The 25421-nt window shown below is 48.2% G+C and overlaps 1 protein-coding gene across 1 annotated transcript in view; it reads left to right on the forward strand.

Moving 5' to 3' along the window:
* Window positions 1–2749: 2749 nt before the first annotated feature.
* Window positions 2750–25421, forward strand: part of WDR88 (WD repeat domain 88) — a 305494-nt gene continuing 282822 nt past the window's right edge. The window contains exon 1 of the mRNA XM_086946455.1: window positions 2750–2888. Within this exon, the coding sequence (XP_086802581.1) occupies window positions 2778–2888 (111 nt within the window). The 5' untranslated portion in view covers window positions 2750–2777. The remainder of the gene's footprint in view (window positions 2889–25421) is intronic.

Raw genomic sequence — 25421 nt, forward strand, 5'->3', positions numbered from 1 at the left:
AGTTGCGCGTGCGCCCACCCCTGCTTTCACTTTTGCCGTCCCGCAACTGGTCGCTCAGATCCTCCACTCATTTCCCAACTGGACTGAAACCACTTCACGCCTTCCTAAAGGATATCTGTTTCCTCCATAAGCTTGTCTCCCCCACAACAATGACAGTCTCACACTTGTGTTTCTTCGCCACGGTGAGTACTTCGCCTCCACCGCCTTCTGATCCTCGCTCAGGTTGTAGTACCGCTCATCCATGACTCAACACCTCGTTGCCATTGTTTATATTTGTTGTGTAACAATCTTTCTACAAACATTCCTTGTGCCAGATGAGGTCTAGTCGATGCTCCAAGATACACCTCGCAGGCAGGGATCCCTGATAGTGTCATGTGCCGCATACACGGTCTCTGCACCAAGCCAGTTAACTGGCTTCAGAAGGACAATGAAAATGCACCTTAATAACCTGCCGCCTCCTCGACGTGAAAGCGCCCAGAAGCTGATCAGTCTGTGCTGCAGTGCATTACAGGTGCCTTCATTAATACAATCAGTCTTTGCTTCTCACACAATCGAAAGCAGCAGCCGCTCAAATAAGCAACAGCCACTAAAAGTGATGGTTCATTAATTCATTCGGTCTTTGCTTCTGACACCATCAGAGAAGCAGAAGCCACAACGAGAGATAGTTCATTAATTCTTTCAGTCTTTGCTTCTGGCACCATCAGACAATCAGCAGCCACCAAGTGACGTACAACAGGTGTTGGATTAGATTAGAAGAGTGCACACAAAACATGATGATGACCCACCCCTTAATGGTAAATAAACAGTTATGAGAAATTAGTAAATCCTCCACTAAGGGTGTAAAGTGCACACCCACAAAATGCTGAGTTGGTGGGTAGTCACAAACAGATTTCAGTCCCATTATTATTGTGAAAATGGTCTAAGATTTACTCCTGTGAATGGTGGAAGTAAATAATATTCCAGCCAGGGATGAAAAGGAACTTAAAAATCCTAGCACTCGGGGCAGCAGGGGCATTTATAAAAAAAAAAGTGCTAGCACACACGTGTAGAAATTTCCCCCTGGGCATATATGTACACTTACAATCATGGCGCAGAAATGTCTCCACAATGTTGGAAATCACAGAAAACCCTAAAAGGCAGACATGCATTTGGAATTGTTTGTGGATCTGTACCCATGCAAATTCGTAAAATGGCAGTCCATTTAAAACAAAAAAAATCTGAATTTGGCCCAGTCTGTCAATAGATTAGGTACATTGATTTACATAATCTCCACATACAATAGCTGCCCACCACGATTCCCACCTTATTCAGACAAGCATTTGCATAGCCAATAGGTCTCGCTTTTGGGACTTATAAGTATTTAGTTATGCAGCATAATATCCTTGGTGCAACAACATAAACTGTTGCATGGCTAAACACTTATAAGGTCCCAAAAGCGAGACCTATTAACTATGCCAATGCTTGTTGAGTAGTCTAACTAGACCCTGAGTTTGGCTAGACGCGCAACTGCTCTGCGACAGGATACCCTACCGGGTGATGGTGGATTCTACAAATCTACATAACACAACAGCATAATGTAAGAGCTTTTCACTTTAGTACAATAGTTTATATCACTGCACTGCACTGCTTGACATGGGAATTTTGAAATGCTGGTACCCAAAACTTCAGTGTATGTATCGGGTCTCTGCTGAGAGTGCTGGTACTCCTATTAAAAGGAATGTGCTCCTCTCTCAAATTAAAGAAGTGCAGGTACTGAGTGCCTGCTCAGATAAAGATAGAGCAACATGTCACTCTATTAAATCAACTACAAGAGAAGATGTTGTACTGCGCACATCCTGCACTGATGGTAGTTCAAGGTGTAGTCAAATGTGAAGAGGAAGCAAAAGGAAGCACACAAACGTAAAATAATTCCCTAGAAGCACACAATTCGGTCAAATTAGGTGAGAATGATCACAAGTTCCATGGGATCGCACTGAGATGTCACATTGTGCAATTTGTCTATATTGTTAATTATCGACTGAGGGCAGGCCGAAGCCACTTGAAGGCTCAGCTCCTTTTTGACTCGGGGCTCCAACAGACTTTGAGCTTCCAGGGCCAGGCATCTAGTCCAAGCCCACAGTGGCTCGCCCACCTCTAGGGTTCAGAAAAGCCCCATTTCCCGGACGTCCATTCGGTGTGCGATATCAAATGCATCCCAAGGCAGGTGATCCCCGAGTGTATAACTTCCGTATATTAACGTTGCGAAAAAACAGACAAACGTTCTGAGGTCAACGTTTCAATGGAACAAACTCAATTTACACAAAGTAGTCAGGAGAGCGCCTCTTTGGGAAAGAGAATACCGCCCACCTTAAGTGAAACTGAAAAGGGACTTCCAATTTATGCGCCGGTGCCTTCCTTCGTGAACGCAGCGGCCATCTCAGCAAAGTAAGTTTATCACCAAGTGGACAATGAAACCGTTGAGTAAATCGTGGTTTAAATCTGATCAGGACCCCAAAGATACATTCAACGAAATCAAATGTTTAATATTTCACTTACAGTTCAACATAAGCAACATAAAAAATATATTTTAAAGTTATTATTAAATTATCATTGGTGGTTTGTCAACTGCCACGAACGCGCCAAATTACAGGGAAGGGTCAATTATATCGAATTACATTTGTGAAAAGGCGAATGTCGTCATTTTCATTGTGTCTGTGCAGGGATGTAGCCACATGTGTTTCCATGGAAACTGTGGACGCCAGGCCAGACAGGACCACAGGCAGCTTTCCTGCTGAAACATGCCGTCGCCTACCTGCCCAGCGGATCCGCTCGCTCTAGAACAGCCGCTGGCAGATGACGAGTACACAGACGAGAAAGGGAGCGACTGGGGTAGCAAGAAACTATCACGGGTCAGTTCAGTCTCCATTTTGGCCATATGTTAATACCGAATATAATGTCAACCCTTGCCCTCAGCGGAAAAAGACTAGGGACTGTACTTTCCCATAGGCAAAGAGAAAAGACTAATAACTGGCTCAAGCTCAGGGGACAAGTCCTAAAAAAAAGAAGTGGGGGTACTCTCCAAGTTAGGCGGTGAAAAAAGAAGTGGTGGAGGGGGTGGGGGGGTCTCCTCTCCAAGTTCGATGGTGTGACAGGAAGGGACATCACATGTGCAGCAGATCTATCATTTGCACGTATTGCAAGATTTAACAATTGAAGCTGCTCAGTACTTAAGCCTGTGACTTAAGGTTCCTGTATAGAGGAATCAACAGCCCAAATGTGGATGACATTTGGTGTACAAGCGAGGCATAATAAAACATGGCACCATGAACAAAAGCAAATTGCTGCCAAGTTTTGTGGGTGCTCGTTAAAATAAGTGTGGTAACGCCATCCACCCGTGTGGTACCCCAACTCGTTCCCCGGTCTGTTATACTTGGGCGGGTGGCACCTCCAGCAGTGGCTGGATTATGGCTGATGATGTACTCGGCAGTCAGAGCCCACTCAAGCTGCGGCCATCTTGCAGATCGGCAGAAAGTAAGCATCTAAGAAAACTATAAGGGAACAAAGTAGCCCAGTAATATTAAAAAAGCAATGCAGCTGTGCTAGTCATGTGCTCAGCACTATGTCTGCATAACGTGTGAAAGGGGTGACAACATTATCTAAATGTTAAGCAACTTTGTTATACGGTTACCTCAGTTGGCAGTTTGTTCTTTTAGGCTGCTGAATTGTTCCAGAGCCAACATGAGCTGGTTGTGATGTTGGAAAGCTCCCACACATGAGCTAATTAGACCTGTACCTCCTCTGGCTTTCCTGCTTGAGTTGTCCCCTCATCGCTGCTTGCCCTCTTCTTGCTTGCTCCTTTTGTGAACATCAAGCCACATCTGCACAAGCACTAGTGCTTTCATTAATTCCAAATGCAGAGAACATGACATTTCAGTTGAATGCTTCTTTGGAATAGGCGACACTTGCTAACACCCCCAACCACTAAACATGAGGATAAATCCAAGACGAGGTCAGATCACATTGTCTAAATGATGCAGGTGCATCTGACAGCCAGTTAGCATCTAAGAAAACTAAAAGGGGAACAAAGTATCCCAGTATTATTAATAAATCAATGTAGCTGTGCTAGTCATGTGCTTGCCACTATGTCACATAAAGTCAGAAAGCTGTCACAACACTTTCTAAGTGTTACACAACTTTGTTACACCTCAGTTGGCAGTTTTCTCTTTTAGGCTGCTCAATTGTTCCAGAGCAAACGTGAGCTGGTTGTGATGTTGGAAAGCTCCCACACATGAACTAGTCTGACCTATAGCAGTGCGCGGTGATATGACGCTGGTTCGGTGCGTACACATGATCCCCACAATGGTGCTAGGACAATTTTTAGAGGTGGGTGCTGCTGCCAAAAACGACTGCACTGAAAAAACTTAAACATGAAACAAATCCGGACAATAAAAAACAATGTGCCTCTTTATTGTTCATTCTACAGCGAAACTGTCAAGTTTTACGGAGGTGTTTCGAACGCCGTTGCTGCTGTAAGCTTCTTGTGTAGAAGCAGTTAATGTCACATGTAAAGCGTTCTGACACCAGCCGGAAAAGTGACATCACAGAAAAACAACGTAAAACAAATAGATAAATATTATAATTGCCTTTATATAGCGCTTACTACCCCTGACGAGGTGATGAAACGCTTTCGGCAAGTAGTACTCTACTATCCACGCTAAGCCTTAACTAAAGAGGAAATCCTGTGCATTCATAAAAGGTACAAAAGGTGTCATAAAAACCCATGTGTTAGAAAAACCAGGACACCATTCTAATCCCACTAAATAGGAACGTACACAGCATGAATTTATTCTGCAGTCATCAAGAGTGGGAGGGAACCCCCCCGTGCTGTGCAGTATTTTGTTTCCCAGTTCCACTCAGTGATAACATGATGACCCCTTCTGCTAGTATATATGTCCGTGCTTTTGATGAAGCTAAATCTGAGAAGCCCAGTGTCACCTTCCACTGTTTCATTGAGTTGCACACATTACCCACATGTTCTTCCTCAGTGCCCACCAGGCGCGCAACGCCCTTTGGACAAAACAGTCTTCAGCCCCCCGCGCCCCCCCTTCGAGTGTGTCAGCTGGGGCTGAGACATCTTCCCGGGCAGACAGTTTTTGAGCTGCCAGCCGCCCAGAGTCCAGAGTACTTCACAGGTCTTTAAAAGACCATTCACTTGGTAACAAGGCTTTGTGTTTTTTATTCACACCTTCTTAGAGCCCTGCAGCTCCACTCTGCCTGTGGCCGGAGACATCTTCCCGGGCAGACAGTTTTTGAGCTGCCAGCCGCCCAGAGTCCAGAGTACATCACAGGTCTTTAAAAGACCATTCACTTGGTAACAAGGCTTTGTGTTTTTTATTCACACCTTTTTAGAGCCCCTGCAGCTCCACTCTGCCTGTGGCCGGAGGAATTAGCCCCCCCCGCCCGAAATTTTTATCAGCCCCCCCAGCTGCGAGCCCTGTATTGGGAGCGAGGATAATCTTACCAGGATTAAAGTCCCATAGCCATAGTATTGAAACTACGTGGTAGCCAGCCCTGTCGTTGGGAGCCACCTTGTGGGCAAGTGAGGCCATCACAGAAAGCCCAGCTTTTGAGCAGGGTGGACGGTGTCCACCCGGTAAAATATGTGGGGGGATGCCGTCCACCCATGTGGTACCCCAACTCTTGCCCTGCTCAAGCAGTAGGACTATCACAAATTCTGTTTGATACTGAGAACTGATTTGTATTGTAACGCTTCTTTTTAGTGTAGGTGGGTGAATCATGTGAGAACAAATCATCGGGCTACATGAATGGATCATGAAAAAGTGACACCTGCGTGGATGGCAGTGATGCGTGAAGGAATGTGCAAGTGTGTGACGAATAACAGTGCAAGGATGGATAGATGAAGGAATGAATGAGTGCACAAATGGTTGAGTGAGGACATTTCTGATAGAGAATTCTAACCACAGATTCCTCACTTTGTGGATTTCCACAGGCGCCAGACTGGAGCCGAAAGGTACGTAGTGTCGTGCGGATTTACGTTGGTTCTGTTTAGCCCCGGATGTGATGTTGGGTCCACTATATCTGCGCCACCTCTGCACGCTGTTGTCAATTCCTTTCTTTCTGCTTCCTCCTGCGAGGATACGGATAGGGCACAATTCCTATAAAAAGAAGTGGGGGAACTGACCAAGTAAGACAATATGCAAATTACCTCATGATGTCATGATGTAACGCTATAAAAGAAATAAAATAGAGCTATTTAAATTATTTGTGCAAATACTGGGACAGACTAACCCGTCTGACAGTCTTACAGTGTCTTCATTTATATACAGGGACAGAACAAAGGCAAAAGCATGCCTCTCTTAAGTACCTGTGAAGAGAAGGCAATATGTGTGCCTTTATTTCCTTCTGTGACATTTACATTTAAATAAATGTAAGGTTCGAGGTGGCCCCAGTGAGCACATACAAACAAAAGGATGCCGGATGGCCCCTTAACTTTGTCCCAGCTGGAGTTAAAAAAAAGACTCCCTCGCTGCCTGCACGGGAATTGAAAGCACACAATGTGCAGGCACTGCTGAACGTGTCCTGGTGATTAAAATTACACCGGGACAAGTTCAGCATATTTCTGTGGGGCTCACCGTCTTGGCAGGGGGGTCTGCATCCACCCTGTAAAAAGAGTGGGGTTACGCCGTGTACCTGCGTGTACCCCGACTGGAGCCCTGGATACGGAGCTTGCTCGCTCGACTCTATCAGACTTGACAAGAGTTTTTCCGTTCAAAATTATCCTCATGCCTCCTCATAAGACCACAGAATCCAAGTTGTGTAAGGATTGCCATAAATAGATGTCAGTGATGGATCCCCACAAAGTCTGTCTCTGGTGTCTGGGCTCCAAACATGCCTCGGGATCATGCGGTACGTGCGCCAAGTTGAACCCGAAATCCATCCACGACCACAAAGCCAACCTTTACATCGCGGAGCATCAATGGTGATCAAAGAAGTCCCGGTCCTAATTTAAGGCAGCGACTTAAATGCCATCCTGCTTCCTGGGCCAATCTCGGAGCCAATCATCATCCAAGTCAAGATCTTCAGGTAAGTCAAAGAAACGTCAAAAACATAAGAAGTCTAAACACAGCTCCCTTTTGTCCAAATTCCCAGTCTCCAGGGCAACGTCTCAACACATTTAATAATTCAAAATAGCGTTGGACCACATTTTCATTACCTTTCCGGATTCCTCTGGTACTACTTTGCACCCCAAAGATCCAAGGTGGCCTCCTGTCAGGTTCCCGCCGCCGGGTCTGCCCTCGACGCTGACTGTGCCACTCCACCCCGTTCCAAGGCTGTTTCTGGCACGGCACCAGTTCCTCCTACAGCACGTCTTTCCATGCCGCAGCCCCAAGGTTCAAGATTGGCACCGATGTGGCCAATACTGGAGTGGGAGCTAGTAGTCCTTTCAGACTCCAAGATGAACCCAGAACAACTCCCATAGATGTTGCACCGACCTCACATTTGCCTCTAAGTCACTTCTGCTATGCCACCACGAATTTAGAGACTATGATGATGGTTCTAGCAACTTCTACAACAATGAAAAAGTGTTTTTAGATTTACTGAATGACAGTGGCTTGGATACATTCCCTGACCCTGGCATCCAACATCCTCTTCCTAGTGTGGCCACTGACGAGTCTGCCTCCTTTCCCACAGTAATAAGGAGGGCACCTCTGGAGTAGGATTTCTTGATGTCAGTTTTGCGCCATATGGGCTTTCCCCGCATTTCAGCACATGGGTGCGGCTATTATATCACAGGCCTGTGGCAAGCCTGCTCATCAGTGGAGTGAACTGCCCTACTTTTAAAATAACTTGTGGCGGCACCAGGCAAAGCTGCCCATTGACTCCCCTCCTTTTTGCCCTTGCGATGGAACCTTTAGCAGCCATCCTCTGTCATCATCATCGGGAATGTGCATTGAGACACCCAACTAGACACATCCTAGTGTCACTCTATGCGAACAATATCACGCTCTATGTCTGGGACCCCCAGTGTTGAAAAAAGGTACAGGCAGAAGACCCTTTTCCGCAGTTGCCCGGCGTTAACCGCCTATATACCCATTCAAGTTACCAAACAAAGAGGCAGGCGCTGGAGACCGAAAGGCAGGAAACAAGTTTTATTCCGACGGAGCAGAACACATCAAATCAGACAACAGGGTATCTTCTCGAGGTGCTCTAACTGCATCTCTGTGGCCTGGCCTCTTATACACGGGTTTATTACTTTATTGCATAAAACACATCGCTGTTAACCCTTTGATGTATGGGAAGACATCCTCGGAATCCCCGCTTCAGGCCCGTTCCCACACACATTTACAGTTGAAGTCCCCACCCCGGTCACAACAGATGATGATTATCGCGCAGCTGGACATTCCGCCAATTCACGGAATGTGTGAGGTTGATCGGATCTCATGGGGTAGGGGCTTTGATCAGCTCAAGGATCTTTTGATGGGGGGGGGGTGTTTCCTACTGTACAGGAGGAAGGGGGCAATGACAGTATCCGCAGGGCCAGGTGGCGGCTTGGGAACGAGTGAGACAAACGGGCACAAAGGAAAGAGGGGTGTTATCAAAGGATTCGGGATCATGAAAGGAATGGAGGGAGGTGTTGTGCTGGGAACAGGATGGGATTCCGAGGCAGAGCTGCGTGGTAGAGGGGTTTATGACCCAAGGCATGTGAGAGCGGGGGCCGTCAGCGTGCGGGGGATGTTTGCGAGGTCAGGAGAGAGAGAGACGCGCTGGCTATCGATGATGGGCAGAGAGGCCATGGTACTAAAAATGGCTGCCGCTTACGCGCATGGATGGGCTCAAAAAGGGACAAGATGGCGCCGATAATGTTGACGTTTTCGGCCTATCTTTTAACAGTCCTCCCTTTTCAACATATCTAGCCAACTTGCCTACTCAATGTCAATCTTCATCAAATTCCTAACCTCGGCATCATATAATGCTCCCATGCGTTCGTTTCCAAAGTCCACAGTCTTGGGGCAAATACAATTTGTACATAATGAACACAGAGGTGGCAGGCATTGAATTCCTAAGCATAGACCACATATTGCCACTACAGGGATCAAGATAATGGTAAATAGTCTCCAGCCCCAGTTCTTAACCGTGCTCCAGAACCATCCACCAAGTGACCATTCTTCCTGCTCCTGGTGGACTTCTGAAGACAGTCTGTGGAGATGCTCGATGGCTTTATATACTGATGGTGAATTGTCCGGTATGTATGTATAGCAGCTGGACCCAATAATGCGACATGCTCCACCACGGTCCGCAAGAACCACATCTAGCACAAGGCGGTTCTGGAGTGCTACCAAGCGGACCGCTTGAAGCTCGGCAGTGTTGTTAGCAAGGATACCAGCTGTGATGTTCATTGTTGTCTCGACTGCCTGAGTCAGATGTCGGATGGCACAGCTGTTTGCCATCGGGCCCCAGAGTGGAACAAGTCCCTTCATAGCATCGAGGAACTGTGCTCCTGTTGAGTCGGCTTGTTCAATGTCCTTGGCTCGTTTTTGTCTGTGGTGATTCGCTGGAGCCACATAAGTCGGAGGAAGGATGAAGGAGATGAAATAAGTGCCCCCCCAGCCTTTGGGGAGCCAGGTGTAAGCCTTTGTGCCTCAAACGAAGTACATATTTGGAGAGGATACAAAGGAAGGTGGGTCGGTGGAGTCCAAAGTTCTGGTGAAACGGCAGGCACTGCGGCCTACCAGCTGTGTCCCAAGCCCTTCTATGCACATGTGGCCTGTGACGTTGATGACTGACAGGGCCACAGTCAGAGTGGCAGCCGTTCGTTTCCGCAGGTAAGAGAAGGTGGGTCTAGTTGGATTGTTGAACACCTGCATTTCAATTCGTTCTTTAGCAGGGATGTCCATGTGGATTGAGTCGTTGGAGGTCTGCGGGCAGAAGTGTGTCTTTGTCCGGTTTCGCCAGACCCCATGATAGAAGTGCGTCATGGTTTTGCCGGAAGTGGCATTGTCTTTATAGCTTTCTTGCAGGAGGATCAGCCAAGCAAGGCAGGAGCCGTGAACTGAAAAGGGTGAAGGGATGAAAGGTATCGAGTGTCCAGTGGCGTGGGGTAGCAACCCACAGATCCAACAGTTGGTGGAGTTGGTGGCAAGATTGTGCTGGTGCAGCAACTGTACAAAGGAGTTATTCCAAAACTCTTTTCGTCTCTCTCTGAGTTGTGGGGAGAGCGAAATCAGATAATGTTCCTTCATGGTGGTAGGCTGAGCAGTGGTCAGGAATGTTTCGTGAGCAGGTGTATTTTCTTCCACAATCCAGAGCGTGGTCATGAGGAGAAAGCAGAAAAGGATCGTGATAAAAAGTGCAATTGTCTTGGAGCTGTGGAGTCTGTCTGCTTTCGGGTTTCTGTAGTGGGTATTTCCTGTTGCTTCCATCATCTTCTTATTTGGCGCTTCCATCATCTTCTTATTTGGCGCTTCCATCATCTTCAAGGTGCTCGGTAGCGGGCAGAACCACAGACTTCGTTTAGCGTCTCTCCGGGTGACCCTTGGTGGTGTTTTAGGTCACCGTTCTGAGATTTTAACTTAGCCCGTGGTCTACTTAGCCGAAGCTCCCTCCTTTCGTCGCAGGAAATACCCTTCTCTGGATGGCACAGTAGGATCAGAGAATTTTGCAAGTTCAAGGGCTTCGGAATCAGGATAGCAGGCTAGTGACGGTCGGTCCTTGTTCAGGAGCTCTTCTTGGTTATCGATGCTTTCCGTTGTGGCCAAAGCCGAGGAGACCTTCTTGCAGTGGTGTGCGTGCAGCCAGTGCCGTTTCCCCTCCACACGAAGAGCCGTCCGGGTGGTGAGCAGCACTTGCCAGGGGCCCGTCCACCTGGGTTCCAGACTTTTCGTTCGCTGAAAATTTCGGATCAGCACGAAATCTCCAGGTTGGATGGCGTGACCTGGACCCCTGGAAGCATCGGGGATGGCCTGCTGCACCTGCTGATGAATGACAGACAGAGTTTCAGTTAATTTATACAGATAATCAGGGGGGCGCTAGAGGGCGCACTACGGAATGGCTGGCTAGTCAGACAGCTCCGCCGGACGGTTCCGTTTATCTGCTAAAACAGCGCGTATGGGGTCACGGAACCTGCTGACAAACGGCAGCACCAGACAGCGGAGGATGATTGGCGCACACTGATGTAATTTTCATCGATCTACGAGCTGCTGGGACGATGGTAAAAGTAGCTGAGGTGCGCGACCTATGCGGGTAAAATGGTGACTACCTGTAACCGGTCGGAGCAGTAGACGTCGGAGGCGCATGAAGCACACACCACGGAGCCCTGTAACAACCCGGCCACGGACCCGTGATTAACTGTACCAACACAATGCACCATAGGAGGCCATAAAAGGTCTAGAGAGTTCAACTGCGGCGAAAACACTGACTGTATTAAGCGCGGAGACTCGTCACTAAACTCCTGCTGCTTTCTGGGTGCATATCGCAAATCGGACTTCGCATACTGTATCTGGGGTCTATATAACACATTGCGGCGGGGGAGGACACTGCCATAACTACCGCCACGCAGCGACTCAGCGGCAACGCGATCTTACCCTGATTTGAAACACCATTGCTGTATGAGGCTGAAGGCGCGAAACGTATCACCCAGCATGGCGGCGCCCGTCCTGGAGTACTACGTTTTTGGCGTCTGATCGCTCCCCGAGGCGCCGGTTTGTGGCTGCAGAAAACGCACACGCACAGAGAGGTGTGTAAACCCATGAGCCCCACAGGCATATCCTTGCGTGCGATCTACACAACATATGCAAAAACGACCATGCTGATCACACTGGTGTGGCAGTTGTAACTGTGCAGATTGGTGTGCCCGAGGCGTCCATCTTACCACGCAATACAGCTTTTAACTGCCAGACTGATGTCAGTACAGTCCCCACGGCTGTCCCCACTGTATTCAGTAATTATTTGTGTTATACAGCGGATTTTCTGTGCAGCGGAGACAGTTACATTCATATCTTAACTCTGACAGCATGGGTCTAAATTGACTGCACACAAGACAAGCGCTGTGGCTGCTGAGCCTCTGCATGGTGTCGACCAGCCTCCACTCAACTTTACCGGGGGACGCTGATGTACCACGTGGCGATGGAGTGCATCGATCTTCACACGTCTGGTAAATAGGGGCTTTCACTGTAATAACCGAAGAACGAAATTGGGGAACTACACGCCGGGAGGTGCATAAATGCTTAGCGCCACAACGTTGAGTTTTTACCGTGATATACACCAAAATTAGCCAGTGTGTCATCATCCGTGGTCATGCATGCTGCTCTCTTGAGACAATAACTGCCGGGTGTATAACCTTCACGTCCTCTAGCCCTGCTACGTCCGGCCCTACTACACCACACCACCACAGATGCTGAGTCTGCCACATTGATCACGACCCTACACGCCGACAGGACGCCATTGCTAAACGCGCCTGCTCTACGAACCTGTAGTAGCAGAATATACTGTCATCACAGCATAGTTAGGAGCAGATACCTTGCGAGATGGGGAAACCGGACAAGCAACAACCCAAACTCAACTTTGAACAACGCCGAACAGTGAGAGGATCCCATCCCCACTCGGACACAGAGACTGAATCAGAGCGCACACCACCCAAAAGCATGGAGGTGATGTTGAAAGCAATACAAGACAGCCTGCAGGATATGCACGGTAAAATGGACCATCTAACAACACGGTTGGACAACATGGCGGCCAAAGTTGACCGACATGGGGAGCGACTGGACGAAGCAGAGACAAGACTGTCCGCAGTAGAAGATGAATCGCGTGCAAGCACCTCTAAATGTTCAGGATTTGAGAGGGTTCTAGACGTCATTAAATCTAAGTCCGAGGATTTGGAAGCGAGATCGCGCCGAAATAACATACGCGTAGCGGGCGTGCCTGATTCAACGAACATTGGTAATATGGAGGCATATGTGGAGGAAATGTGCCTTTCCCTGTTCGGCAAGGACAAACTGTCCCAAGTTTTCATTGTGGAAAGGGCGCATAGAACATTAGCACCACGCCCACCTCCAGGTACACCTCCAAGACCAATAGTTGCCCGCATACTAAACTACCGCGACAGAGATGCGATTCTACGTATGGCACGTGAGCACAAAGATCTTCAATATCAATCCAACAAACTTGCATTCTACCCCGACTACACGCAAGCAGTCCAGCAGGCCAGAAGGGAATTCAATGGAGCGAAATCAAAACTACGGGAACTCCAGGTGGAATACGCCATGCTCTACCCGGCGAGGCTGAAAGTCAACTGGGAAGGCAAGTCCACTCTGCTTACCTCGCCCAAAGCAGCAAATGATTTCATAAAGAAAATTACGAGCCACCGGAAAAATGATCAGCGACGACAGCATGATCAAGAAGGGGACTGATAGCGGAGAGAGGATATGGCGCACCGTCTGACCGATCCGCTGGACAGGACACAACCGCAGGTTGGTGGTGGCACAGGCTCCTGGCAGGTGCCAGAAAACAGGTCTAAGCATAGCATCGGCAGATGGGGTTCAATTGCGCTGCAATATTAACGGTCACTGCGTGATCTACTCCCTTCACCAGGTATGTTGGAATATGCAAACTGTTTGGTGTATACGACATAACAAATCTGGAACACAGAGTGGGACACGGTCAGACTGACAGCTCTTTACTAAACACTGTAACATATTGTTCTTCTGCACCATTTGAGACTAATGCATTCTTTGTTGCAATTGTACATAAACTGACCCAATGACACTCATCTGCATAGCAGAGTAGACATTGGACCTACAAACATCTGCTTTATAGTCGCTATCGATCTAACTGTTGACATCCGCTGCTGATATACAGTTGTGCCAAAAACTAATGGTTTCCGACCCTACAGCAGTGTGCTAGAGCAAAAACCTGTACTGCACCGCTTCTCGGTCGCATAGCCCAGGTAAAACAGGGTTAAATGTTGATGCATCATATAGTCTGCATGGAGCTGCTCCATCCGTTATTGTAACTATACAACCTACACAAACTACACGGCTCCAAGAATCTGTGGTAAAATGTATACTGCATACTGAACGTAGTTACACTAGATATATACGAAGATGCATGTAAGTTATGTTATAGTTCTGTTTATACTCCTATTCACATTTCGGGAGGGCTGTGTGGAAATATTGCTGCACTCTTGATGGCTTCTTGTAGCAATGTAGCTGTTATGCATCGCTGTAGCAATCATGGCAGGTATACTGTGACCTTATAAGTTTATGTAACCGTCCACGTCCGTTATCTCGGACGGTGATGTGCAGTTCAGGCGGGCCCCCACATGGGTGACCCCCAACACAGTTCGCATATTAATGGGATGTTCATTACGGGTATGGCCTCAGCAGGTTTGGGCTGCTGTTGTGGGGCGGAGGGAGGGCGGGGGGGTTGTTCTAGTTGTTTATAGATCGGACCGCTTGAGATGCATTGCCTATAGCCAGTTGTACCACTATCATCACTGCAAAAACGGAAACCACTCACATTACACTTACAAGTCAGCGAAGTTCCCCCTGGATGGGACACGGAGGACACATGCATTTAGACACGACCCCTATCATGGCTAATCCCATATCTCAATCCAGAACCCTGAACGTCCTCTCATGGAATATTAGAGGGTACACAAACCCAAAGAAAATTCGTCGTATATTCGCCTGTCTAGACAGATGGAATACAGACATAGTCATGTTTCAGGAAACACATGAATCTCCACACACACACGCCCACGTGGGGCGCAGATGGGCGGAATCCATACACTGTTCGAGATATTCGTCCTACGCTAGGGGTGTTTCTATATTGGTTAAAAAAGGCACGAACTTTAAAGTGAACACGACAAAACTAGACGACGGTGGGAGATATGTCATGGTTCAGGGTGACATTCGGGGTAGGCAAATCACACTAGTAAACACATATGGTCCAAACACGGATACACCGGAATTCTTCCGCGAAATTTGGCACTATCTAAACACTGATATTGATCAAACAATACTGTGGGGCGGAGATTTCAACATTGCTCTAAATGACGCCCTCGATAGATCGGAAGGCACGATGGAACACCACACACGTGCTAGGACGGAATTGCTAGACATTATACGGGATCTATACCTACAAGATGTCTGGCGGGTACGACATCCTGGAATTACTGAAGCTACGCACACATCGGTACATCACGCTAGCTGGTCTAGGATAGATTATTGGTTGGGGACAGCTGACATTTCGCTATGGACACACAAAGTAACTCATATGCCCAGGACGCTGTCTGACCACAACCCTGTCAAACTGTCATTACTCATCCCAAATTACATACCGCCGCCATACAGTTGGCGTTTCAATTCCGCCGCACTTACAGACCCACTGTACGTAGATACCATTGGTAAGGCTATTAAAGATTACTTCAGTCTCAATGTTGACACCACGGAAGACGCTGGACTTTTATGGGAAGCATTTAAGGCGACCATACGAGGGGTCTGTATAGGTACAACCGCTGGTATACTAAAAGACATCAGAGTACAGATTGCCCGCTGTGAATCTACACTCCGAGCTCTAGAACGACAATACGAAATAACTCCGACACAAAACATACTAAGCGACATAAGAAATACACTCACTGAACACCAAAAATTCACCGCTGACGAAATCAAATATCTAAACAAACGACATGTGGCCAGAGCATACGGGGAAGGGGGCAGACCAGGTAGAGCGCTAGCTACTAAAATATGCACTGGGCACAAACGAAACATCATTACAAAAACTGTTGGAGAGGATGGGCAAACTTACACCGACCAGGCAGGCATACTCCAGAGCTTTGTACGCACCTATCAGGACCTCTATACATCACGACCCATTGCCACACAACGCGATACACTACGATACCTTGATGACATTGCTATTGGCTGGTTGTCGGATAACCAGAGACAATATTTGGCCCAACCACTGACAAAGGAGGAGATTGCTGAAGTGATAGCCACTTTACCGAACGGGAAAGCACCTGGACCCGACGGATTCACTTGTGAATTCTATAAAACGTTCAGCGAATTACTGTCTCCATATCTAGTAGATATGTTCGGTGAGGCACTAGAGGCCCAAATTCTTCCGGCCACACTACGTGAGGCGGTGATTATAGCATTATTGAAACCGGGTAAGGATCCCGAGACCTGCGCTTCCTATCGCCCTCTGTCGCTCTTAAATGTCGACTCAAAAATACTAGCTAAAGTTCTTGCCACCCGATTGCAACCGCTAATGGCCACACTAGTTCTCCCAGATCAATCGGGATTCATCCCCTCTAGAAACACCACGCACAACACCAGAACTTTATTTGCCACCGCACATTATCTTACACCATCCACCAAGGCAGCAGCAATCATGCTTGACGCTGCTAAAGCATTCGACTCGATTGAATGGTCGTACCTTGTAACCATATTGCATAGAATGGGTTTTCCTCAGGTCTTCGTCCAGTGGGTGCAACTACTTTACACCAGGCCAGTGGCTAGAATCAAAATAAATGGTTATGTATCGGAAACCATAGTCATAGAGAGAGGGACGCGACAGGGTTGTCCCCTGTCCCCTCTCCTATTTGCGCTCGCGCTCGAACCTCTGGCCTGCATAGTCAGACAGAAACATCACCACCTTGCACTTCAGTTCCCGAATAGGCCTCTACATATATCCCTATATGCAGACGACATGTTATTATATGTCAGGGACCCGGCTATTAATCTGGACCCACTACTAAGAGTATACATCCGATTCGGTGGGTACTCAGGCTTGCACATCAACTGGGATAAATCCTCCATATTTCCATTGACCGACTCCACCCAACAACATACGACGGAATACCCACTGGAGTGGCAGACAGACCCTGTCCGATATTTAGGTATTTGGTTCCACCGAGACCCAGAGGTGGTTATCAGAACCAATTATGGTAGGGCGATTGACACACTTGAAGATAAAATCACAAGATGGATCCAACTCCCACTGTCGCTGGCCGATAGGATGGCGATTGTGAAAATGGTAGTACTCCCTAAATTACTTTACCTTTTCAATAACGTTCCGATACAACCACCTAGAGAGGTGTTCAAACGCATCACGTCCATGATTTTGAAGCTAATTTGGGCAGGTAAAAAAGCACGCATAAAACTAGACACATTAACGCTACCGATTCATAAGGGAGGTTGGGGTGTACCAGATTTTTGGCTGTACTACCTATGCGCACAGGCCCAATTTGCCACACATTGGTACCACGCGACACCATATCTGACTCATGTAGCAGTGGAGGAAGGCGATGCAGCCCCGATCCCATTGGACGCTATCATAACCCATACCAGACCTCCACTCCACAATAAGGATATTAATACAATAGACACCACCAACGCTGCCTGGAGAACCCTAGGCCACATGATGCATAAACTCCCACTATACGCTCCGGCACTGCCATTGCATCATCACCCCAACCTATCTGTCACTGGTGAAAAAGTAGGCATGGGCCTATTGGAACAAGTGGGTCTCTGTACGATGGGCGACGTCTATAAGAATGGGGTCTTTCTCACAGACCAAGACTTAGCCTTTATTCAAAATCCAACGACACTCTTCCGCTTTACTTTCTACAGACTTAAAAAAGCGATGAAGCAACACTTTCCCACATTCCCGAACGAACCCCAGACGATGGACACCCTACAACTACTGATCACCTCCAAAAACACTTCACACTTGGTCTCGCGGCTATATTCTCAGGCACAAACAGAACTAGATCGCAGGGCTACCAGGGCACTGGAAAGATGGAATACGCTTTTAGACGCCCCTCTCACAGACAAAGACTGGGAAACCACATGCTCACTCACGGAAATGCTAACGCCAAATGGCAACCTGCGTATAATCCACTTCAAATACCTCCACCAGGTCTATTACACTCCTGCCCAATTATATAGATACGGTCTGCGCGAGGAAGCGCGATGTAAAAGATGTGGTCAAGACCAAGCAGATTTTATACACTTGGCTTGGAATTGTGAAAAGGTGCAGGCTTACTGGGCAGAAGTGACCGAAAAACTGACAGAAATGGTGGAAGTACCGATTGCATGTACACTTACAGGTTGTCTACTGGGCCTGCTACATAACTTGAAAGGAACGCGACGTAAATTCTGCGTCATAGCATTATTATTAGCCAAACGCAGACTCTCACTATGTTGGGATAGCTCACACACACCCCAAGTCAAACATTGGATGCAGGATATGGCGTATTGCCAGGATACACTTAGGACATACGAGGAGTCCCTCCCACTCAGATCTAGACCCAGAGACTACTGGTCGTACTTCACAGCATACCTGAACGCACAACTAGAGGACTAAGGGATACACATCATCACTGGTATTAAATGACGACTAACATGTGTCTTACTGAATAGTGGTTTCATGTATAACGCGTTATTGTAATGTGGGGCTGGAGTTGGAATGCGGTAGTGGTCTGATTAAGGTATGTTGAGTATTTTGTTACTTAAATAAAATTAGACAAAAACTGAGACCAACTGAGTTTGTAAACGCGGCCGGCCCACAGTGGTTGTAGGCGACTTGCTGTGTACTTTCACGTATGTTATGCATGCAACTTGCTTATGTTTACCTGCTTCAACAACACGCCGCCGGCCTTCTCTTGTAAGGTTGTGGGCGCTAAGCTGTGTAACTTGTGTGCATACTGACAATAAAGGTCTTGGAACAAAAAAAAAAAAAAAAAAAAAAAATTTATACAGATAATCAGACATTAGGACGTCTGGGACATCATGAATGGAAGTCGGTTTTGGTGCAGACCAGACGCTCATGGGTCGGCCGAAAACGACCTCGTAAGGTGTCAAGTGGTGCTTGGTGGGGGTAGAACGCATCGATAGCAATGCCAGGGGGAGAGCGTCTGGCCATTTCAGTCCTGTGGTAGCTACTATCTTGGCTAGTTTAAGCTTTAGTGTGGCATTATGTCGCTTGACAAGTCCAGCAGACTGGGGGTGGAAAACTGCGTGGAACTTCTGCTTGATGCCCAGCCCCTTTATGATGAGCTGGATGACTTCGGCTATGAAGTGGGGGCCATTGTCGCTCCATAAAATTCGACAAAGGCCGTAGCGAGGGAAGAATTCCTTTAATAGTACCTTTGCAGTGGCCATGGCGGTGTTGTCACGGGTTGGATATGCCTCTACCCACTTGCTAAATGCACATACCACAACGAGTACGTATTTCAGGCCTTGGCATCTGTCTAGTTGAATATAGTCCATCTGCAGGACTTCAAACGGGTGATTTGGGACCCCAAACCCTCCCCGGGGTACTACAGTTCCTTTCCCGGGGTTGTGTTGTAGGCATATCAAGCATTGTTGGACCAGGCGTTTGGCGGAGTCTGTGATTTTATCATTGTGCCAAACTCTGGAGACAAGTTCAATCATGGGGGCTGATCCTATGTGGGCGGGGGAGTGTGCCATAGTCAGTATGGGAATCAGATAGGAGTCAGGTAGCAACCATTTGTTTGTGTCCTTTGTCCGCCAGCAGCCTTCGTCGTCTTTTAATCCCATCCGTGTCCATTCAGTCAGTTCGTGTTGTGTGCTAGCCATTTGAATGTCTCTAATAGTGTCCCTAGCGTCAGTCCATTTTTCTGCTTGTGACCTGGTCACGTACATACGTGTTGTCATCCTGTTTTCAGCTGTCGTTCGAGCAGTGATGTCGGCTAGTGCATTTCCTTGTCCAATAATGTCTGTCACCTTTTTGTGTGCCTGGCATTTGATGACTGCAAGCTTTTTGGGGAGAAGGACAGCTTCGATCAAGGCGGAGACTAGATCCCCATGCAAGATGGGTGTGCCGTGTGAGGTCAAGAATCCCCTCTCCCTCCAAAGGAGCCCAAAATGGTGAACCACCCCGAAGGCGTACTGGCTATCGGTGTAAATGTTTGCGGTGGTTCCTGCTGCTAGAATGCAGGCTCGCGTCAGGGCAATCAGTTCTGCTGCCTGAGCAGATCGTTGTGTGATGCGGGCTGTCTCGACTACAGTTCGAGCCGTGGTGACTGCATAGGCAGCTGAAGTGGTGCCATCGGGGAGTTTGATACAAGAACCGTCCACCCACAGCTCTCCGTCAGGGTCAGGAAAAGCCGTGTCTCTGAGGTCAACCCTACTTTTAGTCTGTTGGTCCGTAAGAGTCACACAGTCATGTACAGGGAGCACATTGGGATCGTTCTCTGGTAAGGGTAACAGAGTTGCCGGGTTCAGTGTGGTGCATCTTTTTAGGGTGATATGGGGTGCTAGCAAAGTCAGCTCGTATCCAGTCAGTCGTGCACTCGTCAGGTGTTGCGTCTTGGTTTGGTTCAGGAGGGTGTCAACTGCATGGGGTACCAGTACTGTGAGAGGATTCGAGAGTACGATCCCCTCACTCTGTCGGATAGAGATAGCAGCGGCAGCTACAGCTCGAAGGCAGGCAGGCAAGGCTCTGGCTACAGGGTCAAGAGTGGCAGAGAAGTAAGCGCACGGTCGTTGCTTTGAGCCAATGGACTGGGTCAGGACAGATAAAGCGCACCCCTCCCTTTCGTGAGTGTAAAGGGAGAAGGGCTTTGTGTAATCAGGGGTACCTAGGACAGGGGCCGAACAGAGGGCATCTCGTAGTTCCGTGAAGGAGGTTTGGCACTCAGGGGTCCAAGGGAGTGGGAAGGGGACGTCTTTAGCTAGCAGAGAAAGCAGTGGTTTCACAACGAGGCTAAAGTTTGGCAACCACTGTCGGCAGAAGGAGGTGAGGCCTAGTAGGGAGCGAACCTGTTTCTGAGTCTTAGGGACAGGAGTTTCGAGAATGGTTTGGATCCGGTCGGGAGTGAGCTTCCTCCCGTCTTTGGACAGGAGATGGCCTAAGTATGTCACTTGGGGTTTGCAGAATTGTAACTTCTTCCTGGAGACCTTGTGGCCATTTTCCGCAAGGAAGTGTAGGAGGTGAATGGTGGCTGTGACTGCTAGCGGAGTGGTGTCGGCCGCCAAAAGGATATCATCGACGTATTGCACCAACACCACTCCATCGGGTAACTGGACTTGATCCAGTTGTCTCTTGAGGGCCTGGCTGTAAATGCTAGGGCTTTCTGTATAGCCCTGGGGTGCTCGACAGAACCTATACGAGCGGGCCTTTAGGGTGAAGCCGAAGAGATATCGGCTGTCTGGGTGAATGGGGATGGAAAAGAATGCGTTTTTGAGGTCAATGACAGTGAAGGTAGTAGCAGTAGAAGGAATCAATGTCAGGATGGTGGTGATGTCTGAGACCACGGGGTACTGGGGTACCACCACTTTGTTGATCTCTCGAAGGTCAATGATAAAGCGGTATGCTTTCTCATCTCCTTCTCCTTGTTTCTTGATGATGGGCAAGATAGGGCTGTTGCAAACGTTGCTAACCACTTCCTCTACCACTCCTGCGTCTATCAGTGACTGAATAATCTTTACCAGTGCCTTCTCGCCCTCGGGCGATATCCGATATTGTGGAAGTTTTGGGAGTGTTGCGTCTGGTCGGACAGTAATGTGTATTGGGTCAATCATCATGCGCCCTACGTCCGAATCTGTCTGGGCCCACAGATACGGAGGCAGGGTGTCAAGCAGGGATGCGCCAGCGTCAGTGATGGAAAACATGCGTCGGGGAGGGCAATGTCTAAGCAGAACGGGGTTGTCGTAAAGGAAAACTAGAACTCCGTCTTGAGAACATCTAATTGTCGCTCGGAAGTGTTTCAATAGATCAAGTCCCATAATGGCGTCAGGGCTATTGGAGGAAAGTAAAAACGTGGTGTCAGTGGTGTTGTTCTCTAAGTCGAAGAGGATCGGAGCGGACAAAGGGTTAGTGGAGGGCGTTCCATCGAAACCTGTCGATGTTATAAGTGAGCCAGACAAGGGTGCCCTTGGAATCAGTCGTTTAGATAACGCACTACGTGTTGCGCCAGTGTCTACCAGAAATGGAGACTTTGTACCCAAGACCTTAGCAGTGACATAAGGGCCTTGTTGGTCAACATAGAGCTCGACTGGATCCCTCCCTTGCCCTTAGCAGTCCTATGCAAAGTCGTGGGCGTCGTCATAGTCAGACTGCTGGCATTGGTTCTGTCTGGGTCGGTCAAATGTATTTGGTCTGCCTGATCTGTCATTAGTCGTGTCATTTGAAGGCCCTCGCTGCTGTCCCTTATTTCTCGGTCCGTTTGCTATGTCCTTGGGGTCTTTGTTTCTGATTATTTCCAAAAGGATCGGGCATTGGGATTTCCAATGGCCAGTTCCTTTACAGAAAGCGCACTGGTCCTCTCTAATGTCCGTACGTCCAATGTGGGGAGTCGAAGTACGGTCCTTGGGAGGTGCAGTCTTAGGGACGTTCATCTGATAGTTTCCCCTGTATTGGTCACGTCCTATAGTCACCCCTTGCAGTTGTGCTATCATCACCCTCTCTTTCAAGTCTTTCTTCTTTTTTTCTGTTGCTCTATCGTTTTCATTTTTCTGATGTTCGTAATATTGGGCCATCTGGAGGATAGCCGTGGGTTTGGAGGCTGCCCAACTACTCTCGCTGGCCTGCAGTTTCTGGGAGACCTCTGGTGACAAACCCTTAACATAATTCTGGACGAACAGATGGTGTCCGGTTGCAGAGGTCATGTCCTGGCCGCTGTAATCGGAGAACACCGTTTCAAACCGGGAGAAGTAATCCGATACATCCTCCTGGGGTTTCTGGCGACAGGCCGTTACTATCGACCAGTCCACTTTCTTTTCTGGAATCAGGGTTTTTAATTTCTGTACGATTTTGTCTGGAAGGTCTAGAATAGATTTCAAGGGCTTTTGTCCAGGTTCTCGTTGTTTATCAATGCCATCGAGTTGTGACCAGGTATGTCCAAACAGCTCAAGGTGGTCGACTTTCCGGATTTGCTTCCACACATCAGCTGGTAGACATAACCCGAAGAACAAGTCGATATCAGCCAGGGTCATAATCGTTGAACCTAGGGCTGTAGCTAACTCAGTATAGAAGGCAGTGGGGTTTTTACGTAGATCAGGCAGAGATTTCCGAAACGTCAGAATCTCTTGTCGGTCCCACGGCTGGTAGACCCAGTTGTACACTACCCTTCCTTTTGCATCTTTGTTGTTTGCATCATCGTGAGTCCCTTCACCTCGTGGAGGAACCCAGTAAGGGGCAGCTTCTCGTATCGGCATCATGGCGTTTGATCGCTCAGTTTGTGATTCGGTTGCTATGGATGTCGTGGGTTTAGCTTCCGATCCTTGTTCAGTGAGGTGGCGGAAAACCTCAAGCGTTCGCATAAGGAGGTCCGTCAAATCACACTCGCCCTCATCCCCGATATCGACCTTCCGGTACAGAGACGTTAGGCTCTGGGGACCTTTGTCTCGATATCGGTCCTCGTATGCGTTCAAGACATAGTAACACAGTCGAACGGTAAAGTGTCGTCTGTGACTTCCTGTATACGATTTAAACATATCCGTGATATACTCTTCATCTTCCTTTCTTTCTACCAACGTCCTTGCTATCTTGTCAATCCCTGCTCGCTCATCTTTGCTTAATCTGTTTGTTTTTGTAGAACCAGCCCTTCGGGTCTCAGGGTCGCCTAACGTTGTCGTTTGTGTAGTATCTAATACAAGGAGTTCGGCCGGCACAGAGGCCACGGGGGCCGAAGCTGTGGTGCTACTCTCGTTTGTGCCTGGGGATGGTGGGTGCTGTGCTAAGGGTTGGGAAGGGGCATATGGAGGGGGCATGTAGATGATCGGAGGACCTAGCAGCAGATCATCGTTGGCTCGCTGTTTCGAGGGTAATTCAGGGTAGAGCGTGGAGGGCGTTCTAACCGGACACTGGTTCGATGTTTCTATCTCTGGTTTCTGATCGGCTTCCTCTCTTTCCTTGATCTCTTCTTCTAGTTTCTTAGCAGCTAGGTTGGCTGCCTTTCGCAGCTCTTTTCCCAACCTACTCTCATTTCTCTTCTTACGCTGTTCGGTTTCTTTGCGCCACATGCCGAAACTGTCAAGCATAGTGGTTGTTGTCTTGTTTTTACCAAGGGCTGTTTCTAGCGCGCTCATTTTATCATCATCGAAGGATCCTATCAGTGGCCACTGACTTTCTCGATCCTTTTTCGTATATTTATGCCACAGCTTGCTATAAGCTATAGCGATCAATCCATGCTTCATGAACATGTCCTTATTAGGGGTGCCTTCCAGTGGAGCCGGATGGTTCATCTCTAATAAGCGGTCCGGGCTAAACAGGCTACCAATCAGTGGGGAGAAGACAGGCATGACGGAAATGGGGACAAGAGTCAGCACTACCTATCTTATCACTGTGTGCAAAGACTAGACAGAATATTTCTATTCTACGTTGTTTGCAGGCAGTGAATACCTCATGAACCAATGTCGAGCGGTCAATGTTCAGTCAATCAAATAATCAGTGGGGAGAATAAGTAGGCCCGCAAAAGTCTGCGTTACCTACCCTTTCACCATCTGCAAAGAGGGAACCTGTTCTTTCCTGTTTGTAGACAGAGAATCTCCAGAAAATAATCCGCGAACGGTAGTTCGGGTTCAATCAATTAATCAGTGGGGGAGAAGGATAGGCGTGATGGATGACAATGGGGACAAAAGTCTGTGTTACCTATCCTTTACTGCTTGCAAAGAGAGAGCCTGTTGTTTCCCCGTTTGCAGGCAGCGAATCTCCAAATTAATCAACAAAGAGTAATACTAGTATTTTTTCAAACAATCAATCATTTCGTAATTTGTCGTGTTTACACGACCTTATCCGGACCGCATGGACAGTTTCTTGTCTTCCGAATCCAGCGCCCGATCGTCCTCTATTCTTCGTGATCCTCGCGGCACTCCTGATGGTTCCCAGTCAGGACCGTAGATCACTCGAGAGAGGTCTGTTCGGAACCAGTGAAGTTCGGATGATCGGCTGTCAGACGAGGGTCTATCGGACAGGTGCACTCCCGATCGTTGCAGTCGTTCACTCTGTCGTCAGGACCTCTCCCACTGGATCCACGAGTCGCTGATGGGCTCCACGTTTGGGACGCCAATTGTTGAAAAAAGGTACAGGCAGAAGACCCTTTTCCGCAGTTGCCCGGCGTTAACCGCCTATATACCCATTCAAGTTACCAAACAAAGAGGCAGGCGCTGGAGACCGAAAGGCAGGAAACAGAAGTTTTATTCCGACGGAGCAGAACACATCAAATCAGACAACAGGGTATCTTCTCGAGGTGCTCTAACTGCATCTCTGTGGCCTGGCCTCTTATACACGGGTTTATTACTTTATTGCATAAAACACATCGCTGTTAACCCTTTGATGTATGGGAAGACATCCTCGGAATCCCCGCTTCAGGCCCGTTCCCACACACATTTACAGTTGAAGTCCCCACCCCGGTCACAACAGATGATGATTATCGCGCAGCTGGACATTCC

This window comes from Lissotriton vulgaris, chromosome 12 (assembly GCF_964263255.1).
Source record: "Lissotriton vulgaris chromosome 12, aLisVul1.2, whole genome shotgun sequence".
In the NCBI taxonomy this organism is placed as follows: Eukaryota; Metazoa; Chordata; class Amphibia; order Caudata; family Salamandridae; genus Lissotriton; species Lissotriton vulgaris.